Source organism: Macrobrachium nipponense, chromosome 2, assembly GCF_015104395.2.
Source record: "Macrobrachium nipponense isolate FS-2020 chromosome 2, ASM1510439v2, whole genome shotgun sequence".
Taxonomy (NCBI): Eukaryota; Metazoa; Arthropoda; class Malacostraca; order Decapoda; family Palaemonidae; genus Macrobrachium; species Macrobrachium nipponense.
This window is the reverse complement of record NC_087201.1, coordinates 97,935,345-97,950,425: the sequence shown is the minus strand read 5'-3', so window position 1 is coordinate 97,950,425 and position 15,081 is coordinate 97,935,345. Positions and strand designations below refer to the sequence as shown.

Here is a 15,081-nt window from a genome sequence, read left to right as displayed (position 1 = left end):
CACAAAGCGCCAACCTGGCGCGAAACGCCAGCCAGGCGCGAGGCGCCAGGCAGGCACAAAGCGCCAACCTGGCGCGAGACGCCAGCCAGGCGCGAGGGTGGTGCCAGCCAGCCGCGAGGTGCCAGCCAGCCGCGAAGCTCCAGGCAGGCGCCAAGGCGCCACTCCAACCAGGGAGCTAGACGCCAGCCCAGGCGCAAGGCGCCAGGCAGAAACCAGGCCGCAGCCAAAGCGACCAGCAGGCGAGGCGCGAGGCGCCAGCCAGGCTGCGAGCAGCCAGCCAGGCGCAAGCCAGGCTCTAGGCGCGAATCTCCAGATAAGACGCGGAAGCGTCCATCCAGATTGCGAGGCGCCAGTCAAGCGAAAGGTACCAAGAAACAAGCGCTAGGCGCCAACCAATGAGCGAACGCACCAGCCCATGGCGCGAGGTTCCTGCCAGGCTTCAGGCTTCAGTCGGGTGAGTATCCATTTCAAGAAAGCCCTGGTCTTCTTTGAAACATGGAGATCTCCTAAGCACTTCATTAGTGACTTGATTCCTTCAAACACGCTGAGAATTAAAAGCGCAGGAAGTGCGCGCTTTTGCAAATTCTTGTTCTTTACATAACAATATGTCATATAAGACATATTAGCTGTGTTGTACGGTAGAGGCAACTCTGTGTTGACTTCTCATTACACAAAGGATGTCAAGTTAACCTACGAGAGATCCTTCTCTTTTGGTTTATACGTTTTCTGCGGATACGTTACTGGGATAAGGGAGCCGACACTGATCCTTAACTTTGAGTTAAAGTTTTTTAACTTAGTGAAATTATTGGGGTTTTTGAAAGGAGTGTGGGATAACTCTTTCCAATTTGAGCGCGAACCCTCGTGTTTAGGATCAGGTGATCGGGATCGGTGTTGCGCTCCTTCATAAGGTGTATTGTCATATAAGTGGATCAGCACCCATTGACAAAGTCCTTTCAGGCTCTGCCGAGTAAGTGGATAAGACCCCTTCGGCGAGACCCACAAGAACTAACTTGGCCATAGATCACATATCTCGCTAAAGTTTCTTGAGGTGATGCAGACTACTGGGCAAACACCCACGAAGTCTACCACCTATCAGGTAGGAACCAAGGTTTTATTTATACCTACAACATATGTTGTTTACCTGTCTATTCCATATAGTAGCTGTCTCTTACCCTCCACCGAAGGTGCCAATCAGCTATGTATATATCTGACAGGTAAGTTGATTGTATGAAAATGATATTGTTATGATACAAATAAAGTTTCATACATACTTACCTGGCAGATATATACGATTAGGGCCCACCCAGCCTCCCCGCAGGAGACAGGTGGAAGAGAAAAAATATGATAGAAAACAGGAATGGTTCCTAATCCTGCCACCCAGGGCAGGACGGTAGATCACCTGACCTACCTGCAGCGTGTGCCGCGAAATTGAATTTCTGTCTGGGACGACGGAGTCTTAGCTATGTATATATCTGCCAGGTAAGTATGTATGAAACTTTATTGTATCATAACAATATCATTTTAAAATGGTGCAAACATTACGACAATTGCACGTATGATTTTTTCGGAAGAGTTACCGGCGAACGTAAGGATTTATTTATTTTTTTGTTTTTTTTTTTTTTTTTTTTTTTTTTTTTTTTATAAATTCACCAGATATCAAAATATTGTGCTAGAGACTTCCAATTTGTTGCAAAAATGAAGGTAAATGATTGAATATTACTAGAATATATTTAAAATGGTGCAAAATTATGTCAAAGTGACAAAATAATTTCTGAGATGTGTCTCTGATACTTTTTAGTGTGATAAGAAAGAAATTCGTGCTTGCGCGCCTGCGTAGCGTTGTAAACAAAACAACGCCTTGATCTGTGAGCTCCCAGCATCCCCCAAGGCGCGTGATTCAAAATTTTTCGGCTGGTAGGCCTATAAGTATTTTTCCGCGAATTTTTAAACAAACTTTTTTTATGTCTACGTTTAAAACATCCAATCGGCACCCGGGAGACAATTTATCTCGACGTTTAATACGTTCAATCGGGGTAAGAGGGTTAATTTAAAAATCCTCATAGTAGCACGATTCTTCAAATGGAGAAACAAATCCACATAAATGTGGATTTGTTTCTCCGTTGGTCTCTTTCTTTGTATTTATAGTATACAATAGTAATATGAGACTACATACAGAATTACTGGATACAGTAAAGTAAAGCATAACTTTTTAAAAGATCCAAGGAAAAGATGCATACGTATTCATTATGTTTGAATTTTATGAGGGTCTCATGGCTCTTGGGCTAAGCTGCCGATAAACTGACAATGGCACCATCTATTAACGAAAAAAAAAAACATCTAAATCTTGTTAACAACAAAATGTATTTGTCATATTTCAACTTGTAAACACTTCATATAACAAAAAATAACCTTGTCCCATATAAATGAGGTTTCAAGAGATTTATTTACTTTAAACTAGAAGCAAGAAAATTGCTCTGAATTTATTTAAATACGGCAAAATAAACTTCCCTCCACCCACAGCTGATTTTTCCAAACCAAACCATTGATCACTTTGTTTGTATACTTTCTAATACAAATCGTAATGGGAGACTACTTATACTATTATTGGATACAGTGAAATAAAACATAATTTTTTAAAAGATCCAAGAAAAGATGCATGTCCATTATGTTTATATTTTATGAGGGTCTCACAGGTCTTAGACTAAGCCGTCGATAATCAGACAACGGCGCTGTAAACCCTACGGTGGGTAAACCCCAGTCATGAAAATATTGGACAAGCTTCATAGAACCAAAAAGCCGATAACTGGGGACTGCCTGTACTCTATAGTAACATCTTAAATTGTATTTGTTCCGACACGGCATACAAACCTTCGGTCCTTTTACAATAGGAAGGTTACTAGCGGCAGATGGATAGGTCGTAAGCTTTCGAACAAGGGGTTCGGTAGTTAACTGCTTGTCCGACAGGCGCGCGCGCGCGACTGGTAGGTAAACAATCACTTTTGCTTTCGGCCTGCTGGCGTGTGGACGTGTATCATCCGCTCTCTGCCCGCTTCATCGTCGTTTGCTTTCGCATGATTGTGTTTTTCTTTTTCTAATTATCTAGTGAAACTGAATTGTAAGTACAATCATTTCATTGAATTCAATTGTGAATTAAAGGATCTTGGTGTCACCACGCCCTCCGATTAAACCGATTACCCGAGTGCCGGGACTGAGGGCCGTAAGTGCGGGAATTCATTTTTCCCAAGATGATCCTCTATTGCGTATGCTCGGTGCCGAGGGCGGGAGCACTCGCTCAGAGCGTATATTGGGTTTGGAAATGTGTAGATGAAATCGTAAGTAAGTGCTCTTTTCATTATATTTTTTTGACCTGTATGCCGTTGCCGAACGAATGCGCTCGGCACGGAAACTTATTTAGTATGGAAGTGGAATCGCAAGTACAGTATTCTTTTTCATTTTTCATATATTATTTTGATTGTAGCAATACTCATTTTGGATCAGTTCCGAGCTTACCCGGAATTGACCCTTCCCCCTTTTTATTTTTGAATGAAGTGAAATTGCAAGTGCAGTTCTTTTTCATTTTCATTTTTTATTGAGATTGCATTGTTTACTGGGATCAATGTTTCCGCGATTCCCGGGGATTGATCCTTCCCCTTTTTTTTGTATGAAGTGAAATCGCAAGCGCAGTAGTCTTTTCATTTTCATATATTTTTGATTGCATCAATTCATTATGGATCAAGGTTTCCAGAAACCTTGATCCATAAAGGTAAGGAATTGATCCTTTCACCCTTGCGCTCGGTACCTAGGGCGCAAATGCGCTCGATCCGAGCCCTTATTCATTGTGAAGTGAATCGTATGCAAGATGCATTTTCATGTTTGTTCCTTATTGATTTGATTGCATCAATATTTATTTGGTTCAAGTTCCGCTCAGTCAGGGAATTGATCCTTATGCCCTTGCATTCGGGCCGATGGCACGATTGCTCTCGGGCTCTTATATTGTTGTTGGGTACATGGGTATGTTGCTGGGGTGGGGGGGGGAACGAGAAAAACCCCCCCCCCCCCCCCCCCCCACCCCCCCCCCCCCCCCCCCCGCTCAGCTCCCACAGATGGCCCTTCCCCTGGGGGGGGGAGGTTATCGGCGTTCTTCTCCTCGCCCGATCCGTCGAGCGCGGGGGAGGGCGCTCGGTGCCCGATGTACAATTGTATTAGGGGTCTTCCACTCGTTCGGAGAGGGCTCGCCCCCCTCCCCCCCGCGCGAGGGGACTTCCCCCCCACTAATCGTACTACTGTTATTTCCGCAGGTGCTACTGCCACGAGGGTGGACCTTGGTTGAGGTATGGGCGTCCTTCCATTTGCAGGGCGTGCTAGTGTCCAGGGGCTGCGGTTCTATGTCTGGGCCTACTGCGGTCACCCATGGAGTGGTGACCACGCAACCAGGTGACGACGTCCCTCCTCACCTGGTGTACTCGCCTCACGTGGTAACAGTCTTGCCTACAGCCGCTGTGAAGTGCCGTTCGCCGTACCGAGAGGGGGGCGTGCCGCCGCCGCTCGTGGTTGCCGCGCTGCAGCGACCACACTTCCGCTGCCTAGAGCTCTCCCCCTGGACCTGCCGCCGGTACCAGGATGTTGCTGACTGCTGCTCCACTTCCTGTGTTTTCCGGTGCTGCCTGCCGTACCTGCCGATTCTGGGCTGACTGTCCATGCAGTTGCTGCGCTGGCTGTCCCTGTCGTTGCTGCGCTGGCTGTCCCTGCCGTTGCTGCGCTGGCTGTCCCTACCGATGCTGTGCTGGCTGTGCCTGCTGGTTCCTGAGATGCCCATACCTGCTGATGTCGTCCCTGTTCGTGGTGGTACTACCCCAGACTTTGGTCTGTCTGTACAGGTGCGTCCGGGCCCTGTGGCTTCGGCTACAGCAGCCCCGGCTCCGCCCTGGATAGCAGATCTTACGTCTGTCCTGAGGAAGCTGACGAAGAAGAGGAGGAAGGTGTGTCGCGTCGTCGTCTTCATCTTCTCATCGTCGTCGGCTGCCGCCTCTTCCCCTTCGACTTCTAAGGCTTCACAGCCGAGGAAGAAGAAGGTTGCCTCCTCCCTCCTAAGAAGTCTCCCTCGGGAGATTCTCGGGACCCGTCTCACCTCGGTGGGACGGGAGGGTTCCTTCCGCTGGTCCTCCTGCTCCTTCGGGAGCGGGGCCCGTCTCTTCTTCCGCAAGGAGAAGACTACGGGGACCAGAGGGGTACCGGCTAACACCGGTACTTCCTCGCCTGGTGTCAGTGGTTCTGCCACTGCATCAGGGTCCGTCTCGGCCTCTCGTTCGCGGGAGGTACCGAGTGTACGGTCGCCTACCAGCGACCGTGCAGCCAGGAACCAGACCTCTGAGTCCGCTCAGCGTCAGGTTCACGGCACGGGGCGGAAGACTGGTGACAGCCGCTCAGGCGACTCTCACCAGACCAGCTCTCACTCTCGCGGCGAACAGCTGGCTACCCAGGGACGTGACGGTCCACGACCGACCACGGACTGAGGCTGGGAAGAGGTCCTCCCGTTCGCCGCTGCAGCCACGGCTGAACCAGCGACGTGACGTGCCGTGAGGACAAGCACGGTCTCACTGTGACAGTGGAGCCTGCAGGTCGACTGACCGTCGCCCTCACAGAAAGCGACCGGGTACGGCAACCAGCACCAGCTCTTCTGACACTCGAGAGCGGGGCCGCTGTGCTCAGTCCAGCCGTTCTCCACAGCGAGACGGTTCGACCAGGCCTGCAGCTCGATCGCCACCGCGGGTTGACGATCGCCTGCAGCCCTCCAAGCCTGCTGGTTCTGCCAGCGAGCAACGAGGGAGCGTCAGTCTGCCTCTCCCGTACCTTCAACTCCTCGGGTTACAAACCGGGAGGAGCGAGGTATTGAGGAGTGATCGTGAGGGGGTGCGCCCCTCATGATCCCACCACAACGCCCTACGTGCCAGGCACGGTTCTTGGACCGAGGCCAGGACGTATGCGCAAGTGGATGGGGGAAGACCGAGAGGGCTGTCGCTGTTCCCCCTTCTTAGGAGGAAGGTTCTCGGAATATGCTCTTGTTCGAAGGGCTTAACGGTCCCACTCTGCAAGATGCTGTGACTTCCGAGATCCAGAGGAACTTTGCCGAGGTTACGGCGCTGATTCGTCAGCACAATGACTCATTGGGGAAGATCGCCGCTCCCACCAGCAGAGCACGTCTCGGCTCGAGTCGTTTTGGGGCCCGAGAGGGAACCCAAATCGACGGTGGGTCTGCTGCGATCGGAGCTTGCCGACTGTGTTGAACCAGGTAGTCTCTCGTCTCCGGACAAGAAGGCTCTCTCAGTTCTGGACGGTCGAACAAGCTACTTCACCTCCTCTACTGCGACAGAGGCGTTTCTACGTGTCTTCGGACACCGTATTTAAATACCCCTTCGGTCCTCCTGAGTTTCGACCTCGACGAGGACTGGAATGAGTCGGAGCGGTATCGGCTCTCTCCTGTCAGGTGTCGATCAGCCCCACCCAGACGACGTTCACAGTGGCGGCAGACACTTACCTACAGTATGAGTTCGTAACCCTCCTCGGAAAACGCGTTCTCCTGACGATACGTTTTCCCAGGCTCTGAGAGGCCATCGCCGTAAGGCGATGGCTGCTCCTTTTCTTCTCCAACTGCTAGATCCGCTGGGAAGGCGAGCCAGTATCCAATTCCTCCCCCATTCCCTCTCTCCTTACGGCTACGAGGGAAAGGGGAGGGATCCTACAGAGATTTCTCTGTAAGATCCCACGTTAGGGGCTGCGCTACCGGGGGGACCTTCGGGTCCTACCTGACGTAAGCCCGCCCCGGTCATTGAGGAGGGATCCTGCCCCTTTCTCGATTTCTACGGGAATCGAGAGGACCACCAGCCGATATCGTCTGACGATTCGGTGGGGGTTTCGCAGAGTGCTTAGAAGTCTACGGAATTTCTAGCGCACTCAGAGTGTTCGAGTTTTTTACGATCTCCAAACACTTAGGCGAGACCACGGTCCAGAGTGAGCGAGAATCCCCGATAATTGTTACACGATAATCGGGAACCTCGCTTATGCTCGAATTCCTGTAATTTCTAGCATTTGGAAGAAGACTGCTGCTGAAAGAAGAGTATATCACAGTAGGCGCTTAACCTGGAATAGAGAGAACGGACGGGAACTTCCAGTTTGGCTTGAACTATCGTCTTCCGGTATTTCTGTTCACCATTGAAGCTTCCTTTGGGAAAGACTTCTCCTTCACTCTCTTGACTAGAGAACGAAGGCGGTCGATCTCCAATCCTTATTCTCATTCCTATAGGGGAAAAGATTTTAGGATGGAGGTCGTGGTACAGAACCTACAAATATACTACGTATATTACCCTCGCGACATGATTCTTTAACAGTTGAATTGTCCGTGGGGTAGGCGCATACCGTAGTTAACTCTACGGTTTGTGACCGAGACGAATTGTATCTAATTGAACTGCAAACTCGGGGTTTGCCTGCAACCTCCCAGCAGTTATCAGTTTCGATTTTTAGATACTTGGTATTGTCATGACAACACCAATTCAGCTTTTGTATTTACCGAAATCCGTTTCGGTTAAATATAATTGCTCGAGCGTATTCTTTTATGCTCGATGGTTCTAGCCGAACGCATTCCTTGTGGAATAATGGATTACCTGGCAACTCAGGATGACGAGTCACCGAGAGCTACTGCGTATTGAAACTGCCTGATAGCGGCTCAGTATCAGCTAGGTCTGGAGATACACGGTCGGTTACGTCTCTCTCTCCCCTGGTTGGATTGACTACCGAACCGTATCTCTGCCCAACAATCATGGACTTAGGTCTCTGATTAACGGGGATTCTCGCAATAATGAAGGACCGTCTGCTGCTGTGACGCTCGATTTCATCGCCGGCGACATTGCGAGAATTTTCAACAGAGATATCTCTTGGACTCTTTCATCTTTCTGTTTACCGCACGGTAACAGAAGTCTGTACTAGTTCAACCGCTGCATCGCACTGCGATAATGCGAATGATTTTTGCAGACATCTGAGTTTGTCTTCAAAAATATCTTGTATTCCGTAGGTGTGCAATTTCACTTGCTCGCCCCCCGAATTAACAGAATGTGCAGAAGACATCGCCTACTCTCCGACCTGACAGCTCTACTTCCAAATGTTCAGCCCCATGAGAAGCAGTTCTTCAGGCAGTAGTTCCCTGTCTTCATTACTCGAAGCGCTCCGCTTTTATTGCAACTACGATCCTCCACCGGACAGCAATCAATAGCGGTTTAGCGTTCTCAGTCTTGGTAGCACAGGTTCAGGAATCTTGAGAATCCTTCTCTCGGTTCAGCTGTGAAGACGTAGTTGCATTTTATGTACACCTTCGTCTTCAACGTCACATAGTGTTGTTTCTCCTTACCCGAGAATCAGCTATACTATGAGATAACTTGCCATCAAGGACCTCGGTCTCTAGAAGGCAAATTGACTTTCGCCTGTTGGGCACATGCCTTAAGAGAGTCATCACCTTGCCTTCTGGCATCGGTGACGAACAAATTATTTGTTTAGTCTCTTGGCATAACCCTAGTTAAGGCGAAGGTCACGTGACTTGCTCGGGTGCTGGACAACTTGCCTCCTGCCGAACGCAGTCAGTAGGCAGCTGTCAGAGCGCCCAAGTCTGTTACGAACTTCGCTGTGGACTTAGTTCGGTTGTTCCATAACATAATTCTTTTCGTCCTAACGGCTTGTCACAGTACCATACCATCGACACCCACCATTGAGTGTCGGTGTCCTATCCACTACGAGAACAACAACTTCGCTGCAGACGGATAGACAGTATGGGTACAGGACATCACCGAAGTCGAGAGAGGATAGGTCATCGACAATTCCCTTCTTTTCCTCTGAGGTAATTGCATGACTTTAACTGCGAAGTCAAGCATCCAGGGGATGGGATTCGTGACGCTCGATTTCGTACGAATTCGTAGCGAAGACTCTGACCCTTCGGTTCCTGACGATCGGTTAGAGTCCTTCACAATCCCCTCCCTAATGGACTTCACCGCCTTCGATGCGAAGGAGATGCTGCTTTGTCCTGTGAAAGCGCGACCGCGCTTTCTGAAGAAACTCGACATCCCAGGCTGAGTGTTGAAGACTCTTCGTCAGCACCAAGATGACCTAGAAGTACACTCCCTCGAGTTACACAAGAACTTCTCCTTGGCGCAGGTACTGAAGGAGGGGTCTGGTACAACCAGACCACTGGCACCTCCTTCTACCTTTTGGATATTGCCCACAGGTCCTTGGATTCGTTTTCCTTAGGACCCGTGGTGGCTGCTCAACACGTTGTCTAGCTAACCCAGACCCTAGCAGGCTGAACAGCATCGAGTCCTGTGACTGTAAGAATAGATAAGTGAATGAGAGAGTGACTGGCTTCTCTTCCTATCTTTTTCTACCCCTCTACCGTGGGTAGAGGGATACGGTCATCACCTTGCTGGATAAGGACGAGATTGCCGTGAGCTACTCGACAGAGCCCCATCCTATCCCTTTCACTAGGGATGGGAGCGAATATCCACCACTTCCTCCTACAAGGGGGGGAAGTGGATGCCAACAAGAGACAAAACCATAACGTTGTTGCCTCTTGCAAATAGGAACTTGTTCTTGTTTGCTGGTACGAAGAGATACGCTTGCCTCTCTCTTAGTACTTGGTCCAGAGGTCTGACCATTGATCCTGCGGTGCACACCCCGATCAATCGGACAGAGGCTTGGATCCCTCCCTCGCTCTTACGACCAGGGAGGCTTTCCAAGGTTGGGCGAACACCAGTCTGTTCACAAAAGACTCAGATTCCACCCCACCAAGAAGTGAGTCTTCCTATTGTAAAAGGACCGAAGGTTTGTATGCCGTGTCGGAACAAATGACAATTTGTCCAAAATTGCATTTTTTCCTAACTATACAAACCTGAGGTCCTTTTACACATAGCCCCACCTCATGCCACCCCCTCACTCTGCAGTTTTTGCTTGGGCCAAAAGCAAAAGTGATTTGTTTACCTACCAGTCGCGCGCCTGCGCGCGCCTGTCGGACAAGCAGTTAACTACCGAACCCTTGTTCGAAAGCTACGACCTATCCAGCTGCCGCTAGTACCTTCCTATTGTAAAAGGACCTCAGGTTTGTATAGTTAGGAAAAATGCAATTTTGGACAAATTGTCATTTTACTTATTTCATTCATACTAGTGAATAAATCTGTTGAAAATCTTACAGCCACAGACACTGCTGTAAGATAAGTTAAAGAGAATAATTCCTGTTACTCTTATTACAATAGTAAACTCTGAACCAACACCAGATGTTCGCTTGTTATGCAAGTCATATTTCTAGGCATAACTTATGGAATTGGAATATAATTGTCCAGCAGATGAAGTACACCTTACATGAATGGTAGGAAGCTTACATAAATAATGAACTACTGGAACCTATATCATGTAGAGATAAGAGGAAAATAAGAGGGCAAATAACTCTTGTATCCCTTAAGAAATTTATGAGTTTTGTGGTTGGGTGGAGATTTTTATATTTTCAGTGGCTACCAGATGTTGTGAAATAAAGATACGTATTGTTAAATTCTGAACAAAGTTCTTTACAATCAAGAGTTGACTTGTTTAAAACAATTAATTTATGGCAAGCTTACCTCTTGCCCTTTCTACGTAACCTGCTATGCTTTACAGTTTATCTTCATTTTGATTAAAGAATATTTTCATTTGCAGATTTAGAAAATGATGATGGTGAAGCAATGGAAACAGGACAGTTTGATGATGCAGAAGACATATGAAATCTTTGTGTTCTCAGGGTATCAGAAATTTTTTAATTATTCAGAAATGTATAATTTAAGTTCAAATTATATCCTGGTTAGTGAATATCTGCATTGAATGTATGCATTAGACTTGCCATGCACCATTGAATATTAAGTATTAAAAACAGTATGATTTAGTGACCAAAAGTGATTAACAAACCAAAGTCCACTGTTTTTCTGTTTTATATTGCAGTACAGAATGATTTCATTATTAAGTTTAGAGGGATTTGACTGCTCATTGTTGTCGATTGCAATATATCCAGTAGACAGACTCAAGATCTCAAGACATGGCATTATGTTCAGCTTTAAATTTGATGTGACTTTTGATACTGGAAATATGAGTCAGATAACAGTAATAACACTTCTTGAAGAAGGATGAAGTTTTTTCTTATAGAAATTCCCATTTTTGTTATGGAGTCTATTTTTATACAGTTTCCTTTTTCTTTGACTGTTGTCGTTTTTCCATAGAAAACATTGAGTAGTTGAGAGCAGTCTCCAGTTTTCTGTGGTGTTTACAAAGACTATTACAGTAAAAAGAGTTGAAATATTTAATTTAGTTTTAATTTCCCAGGGATTTGAAATGGAGTAAATTATGTCAGTGATACAAGCAGCCCCTGGTTATTGGCGGCCTCGGTTATCAGTGATCTGAGTTTATGGGGCTTGTCTAGCGATGAATGATGACTGAATTTTCAGTGTTGATCCCTGCTTATCAGCAACGCTGAGCCTTTGTTATTGGTGCCGATAACTTGGACTCTGTGCTATTATTGGCGATTTTTGATTATCGTCACGCCATTGGGAATGGAACCAACCCCCAATAACCAGGAACTGTCTGTAATTACATTTATTTTGACATTTAAGGAATTCTGTTTTTGAAACTTTTATCCCTGTAAAGCATTACTGCCTACACTGCCAAATAGTTTTAAGCAAACCTGTAATGATTGGTTGGATTTTTATCATGTAATCAAACCAGACCACTAAGCTTTTTCTGCTGAGTTGGCTAAAATAAAGTTGATGTACAGAGTACATACTGCATAATTTGCAAGATCATGATTAATGATATACTAAGCAAGTACATACAGTTAGGTTGTTCTAACAGTGTGTTATATGGATGAGGCAGAAAAGAAAGTGATGTATATCTCTGAAAAGCATAAAAAACTTTTATTGGGCGCAGTATAGAAAAATTTAATGAACTAGACAATGATATTAATATTTCAGAGGTCAAGTGAGAGTGGAACAGGTAACCAGAAAAGTTGTAGGACAAGAACCAACAAGTCCCCTAAATCAAAGGTAGACCTAGACCAGATGGGGATTCAGGCTAATAATAAACAAAATTGAAGATTAAAAAGAACTTTTTTTTTTACCTGTAAATCTGTAATAGAAAAAAAGGTAAATAATATATATAAATGATGATGATGATGACCAAGCAGCATGATATAGTGCTAAAGCAAATGTTTGCTTGTACTGTACAATAAAAACTGGAAAACAAGCATTCATGGGTAGTTTTGGGAATCATTACACAACTGTGCTGTATCCATCAAATAGATTATCATAATCCATAAAGTGAAATGTATTACATAAAATGAATTAACCTTTACATCTTAGTTGTCAATAAGGTAGCTGGAAGTAACATAAAGTATTTATGTTGTACCTGGGGAGTTTTGCAGTCATAATTTCTCACCAGACACCAGGTAGACCTCCAGGCCTGTCAGCTGTCCTGCTTCAGGAACTCTCCATTCTCGGCGATCATAGAGCCTCATATCATCAACCTCGCTTAAACTGGAACCTCTCCTTTCTACTCCTCTCTATGTTTTATAGCCATCTCATTTTTGGTCTTCCTACCTGTCTCCTTCCTTCTGGTGTCCATTCCAAAAACCTTTAGAATATCACTCCTCCTCCATTATTTTGGTATGTCCAAACCATCTAAACTGTCCTCTCTCCACAAAATCTTAAATCCCCTCCACTCCCAGTTCTCTTCTAATGTCTTCATTTTGTAGCCTATCCAGTCTTGTTACACCTTTTATAAGTCTTAGGGCTTTCATTTCAGCTGCTTGAAGTTGGCCTCTAGTTCTTGATGCTAATGTCCATGATTCATGGCCATAAGTCAATATTGGTCTTAAAATAGTGAGGTATATTATGGTTTTCACTTTGCGAGGTATATTTCTGTCTTTCATTAGTGGGTAGAGCAGATACAGATTGTTACTGAATTAATGTATTCCGGTAGTTATTTCCAGTTTCGAATCGTTTTGGTCACTTAACTCCACTTCTAAGCATTTGAAATTATACTGCTTCAGTGTCTGACCTAATTCTACATCTATGTTGCCTGGTGTTCGTGATAGGTGCATGATCTCTGTCTCATCCTTGTTGATATGCATTCCATTAGCTGTTAAGATCACATTCCAGTTGTTGACGTTTTCTTGGAGAGATTCTGCGCCAGGGGCTATCATTGCATGGTCATTGCATACATAAGGTTGATGATCATATCTTCAGCTTCGTCCTCACCTTGTTCTCTCATACATTTATCTAGGAACAATATGAAAAGAAGTGGAGAAAGGATGCTGCCTTGTCTTACTCCTGATTTAATTTCAAACCAATAGTCATTCTCTTGATTTGTTCTTACTCTGGATCTGACATTTTGATAGGTGTTATAAATTGGTCTTATAAGTTTCTCAGGGATTCCATAGTAAGAGTTTTAGGGCATCCCATATTTTAATGCTTAGTACTCTATTAAAAGCTTTTTCTAGATCTATAAAAATATATGTCCCTGTTCCATTCCCAGCTCTTCTCAAATATCATCTTGAGGGAGAAAATCATATCAGTTATCCCTCTTCCTGGTCAAAAACCATTTTGCCATTCAACATATCCTTTCAACCTTGTTTCAAGTATTCTTTCATATACTTTAAAAGTGTGTGACATTAGTGATATTCTTCTATAATTGCTGCAGTAAGTCTTGTCACCTTTTTTATAGACTGGGCATATTAGATCTCTCCTCCAGTCTTCAGGTGGTATTTGTTCATTCCAGAGTATCTTGATTAGTTCTAGTAGCCAGGTGACTCCATCTCCCCCGTGTTTTTAAGGAGCTCTGCAGGTATTGTATCCACTCCAAGGCCTTACAATTTCTCATCTTGAGGGCATTTTGTACTTCCAGTGTTGTAATGTCAGGTTCTGCATCCCCAACCACATCAAATTCTACATGCTCGTCAAGGTCATTGTTTTCATTGTTTAGTAGTGTTTCAAAATGATGTTTCCATCCTAATTCAATTTCTTGGGGTTCGGCTAAAATTGTCCCATCCATAGGGTCTTTGATTACATAAGTGGGTGGTTGGCTTCCCTTTCTATAGTTCTTGGCAGTGCTATATATAAAGTTTTCTGGTACCTTGGAGATCATTTCCCAGATCTTCTATTCTTTCCCAGGTTTCTCTTTTTGTTTGAGCTTTTATTCTTATAGTTTCTCTTGAGGCTTGTTATAGTTATTGTGATCTTTCAAGTTCAAAGTTTTCATTCATTTTCTGAAAAGTTTCATTTTGTTTGCAACAGCAGACTTTAGTGAGGGTGTCTACCAAACACTATGTTTTTTCCTCCTACCTCGAACTCGTTTTTTTTTCTGCACTGTATTATTAGCAGCACCCACTACAGCCATTTCAAAGTGTCTCCATTTTTCATTTGGGTCATTGCTCGCCTGTTGCATTTGTCTAGCTCTACTTATTTTGTTTTGATATCTAACTAAGCATTCCTTCTCTCTCATATTCTCTAGAATAAATCTTTCTCTCACTTGGCTTTTGATTGGTGTGGGTTTCATCATCTTTAATTTAATTAAGAGGAGCCTGTGATCTGAATCGAATGGCAGAGGGGATACTTTTTACATCTCTGACCATATTTTTGTTTTTGTTATTGCTAAATCAATCTTTGATTTTTTAGTTTATGCTCTTGAGTTCCACCGGTACCACGTCCATTTGTGGCTGTCTCTATTATTATAGAAAGAGTTCAAAATGATGGACATCTGGTTTTGTATGCAAAAATTAATTGTTTTCTCCTTTATTTCAGTTGTTAAATTATTGAAGCCATTAAGATATCCAACTATGAACTTGAACCTAACAAGCCAACAAGTTTTCACTTTAGTTTTTGAATTATTTCTTCTAAACTCATCATGGTTTTATTTTGATTTAATTTTTATACTGTAATGTTGTGATGATAAAATAAAAAAAATATAATCTGTTTATAAAGCAGCACACATGGCTTTCTCCATTACGTATTTCACTGGACAATATGTTATATG

The 15,081-nt window shown here is 44.8% G+C and overlaps 1 protein-coding gene across 4 annotated transcripts in view; it reads left to right on the top strand.

The window, feature by feature from the left end:
• Positions 1-12,049, top strand: part of LOC135220829 (methylosome subunit pICln-like) — a 64,057-nt gene extending 52,008 nt beyond the window's left edge. For 2 of the 4 annotated variants that reach the window (XM_064258378.1, XM_064258377.1), the window contains exon 5: positions 12,024-12,049. In XM_064258378.1, coding sequence (XP_064114448.1) covers positions 12,024-12,034 — 11 coding nt within the window. In that variant the 3' untranslated portion in view covers positions 12,035-12,049. Of the gene's footprint in view, positions 1-10,722; positions 11,361-12,023 lie in introns of those variants that run through there. The other 2 variants (XM_064258376.1, XM_064258375.1) reach the window with 1 other exon arrangement.
• The last annotated feature ends 3,032 nt before the right edge of the window (positions 12,050-15,081 follow it).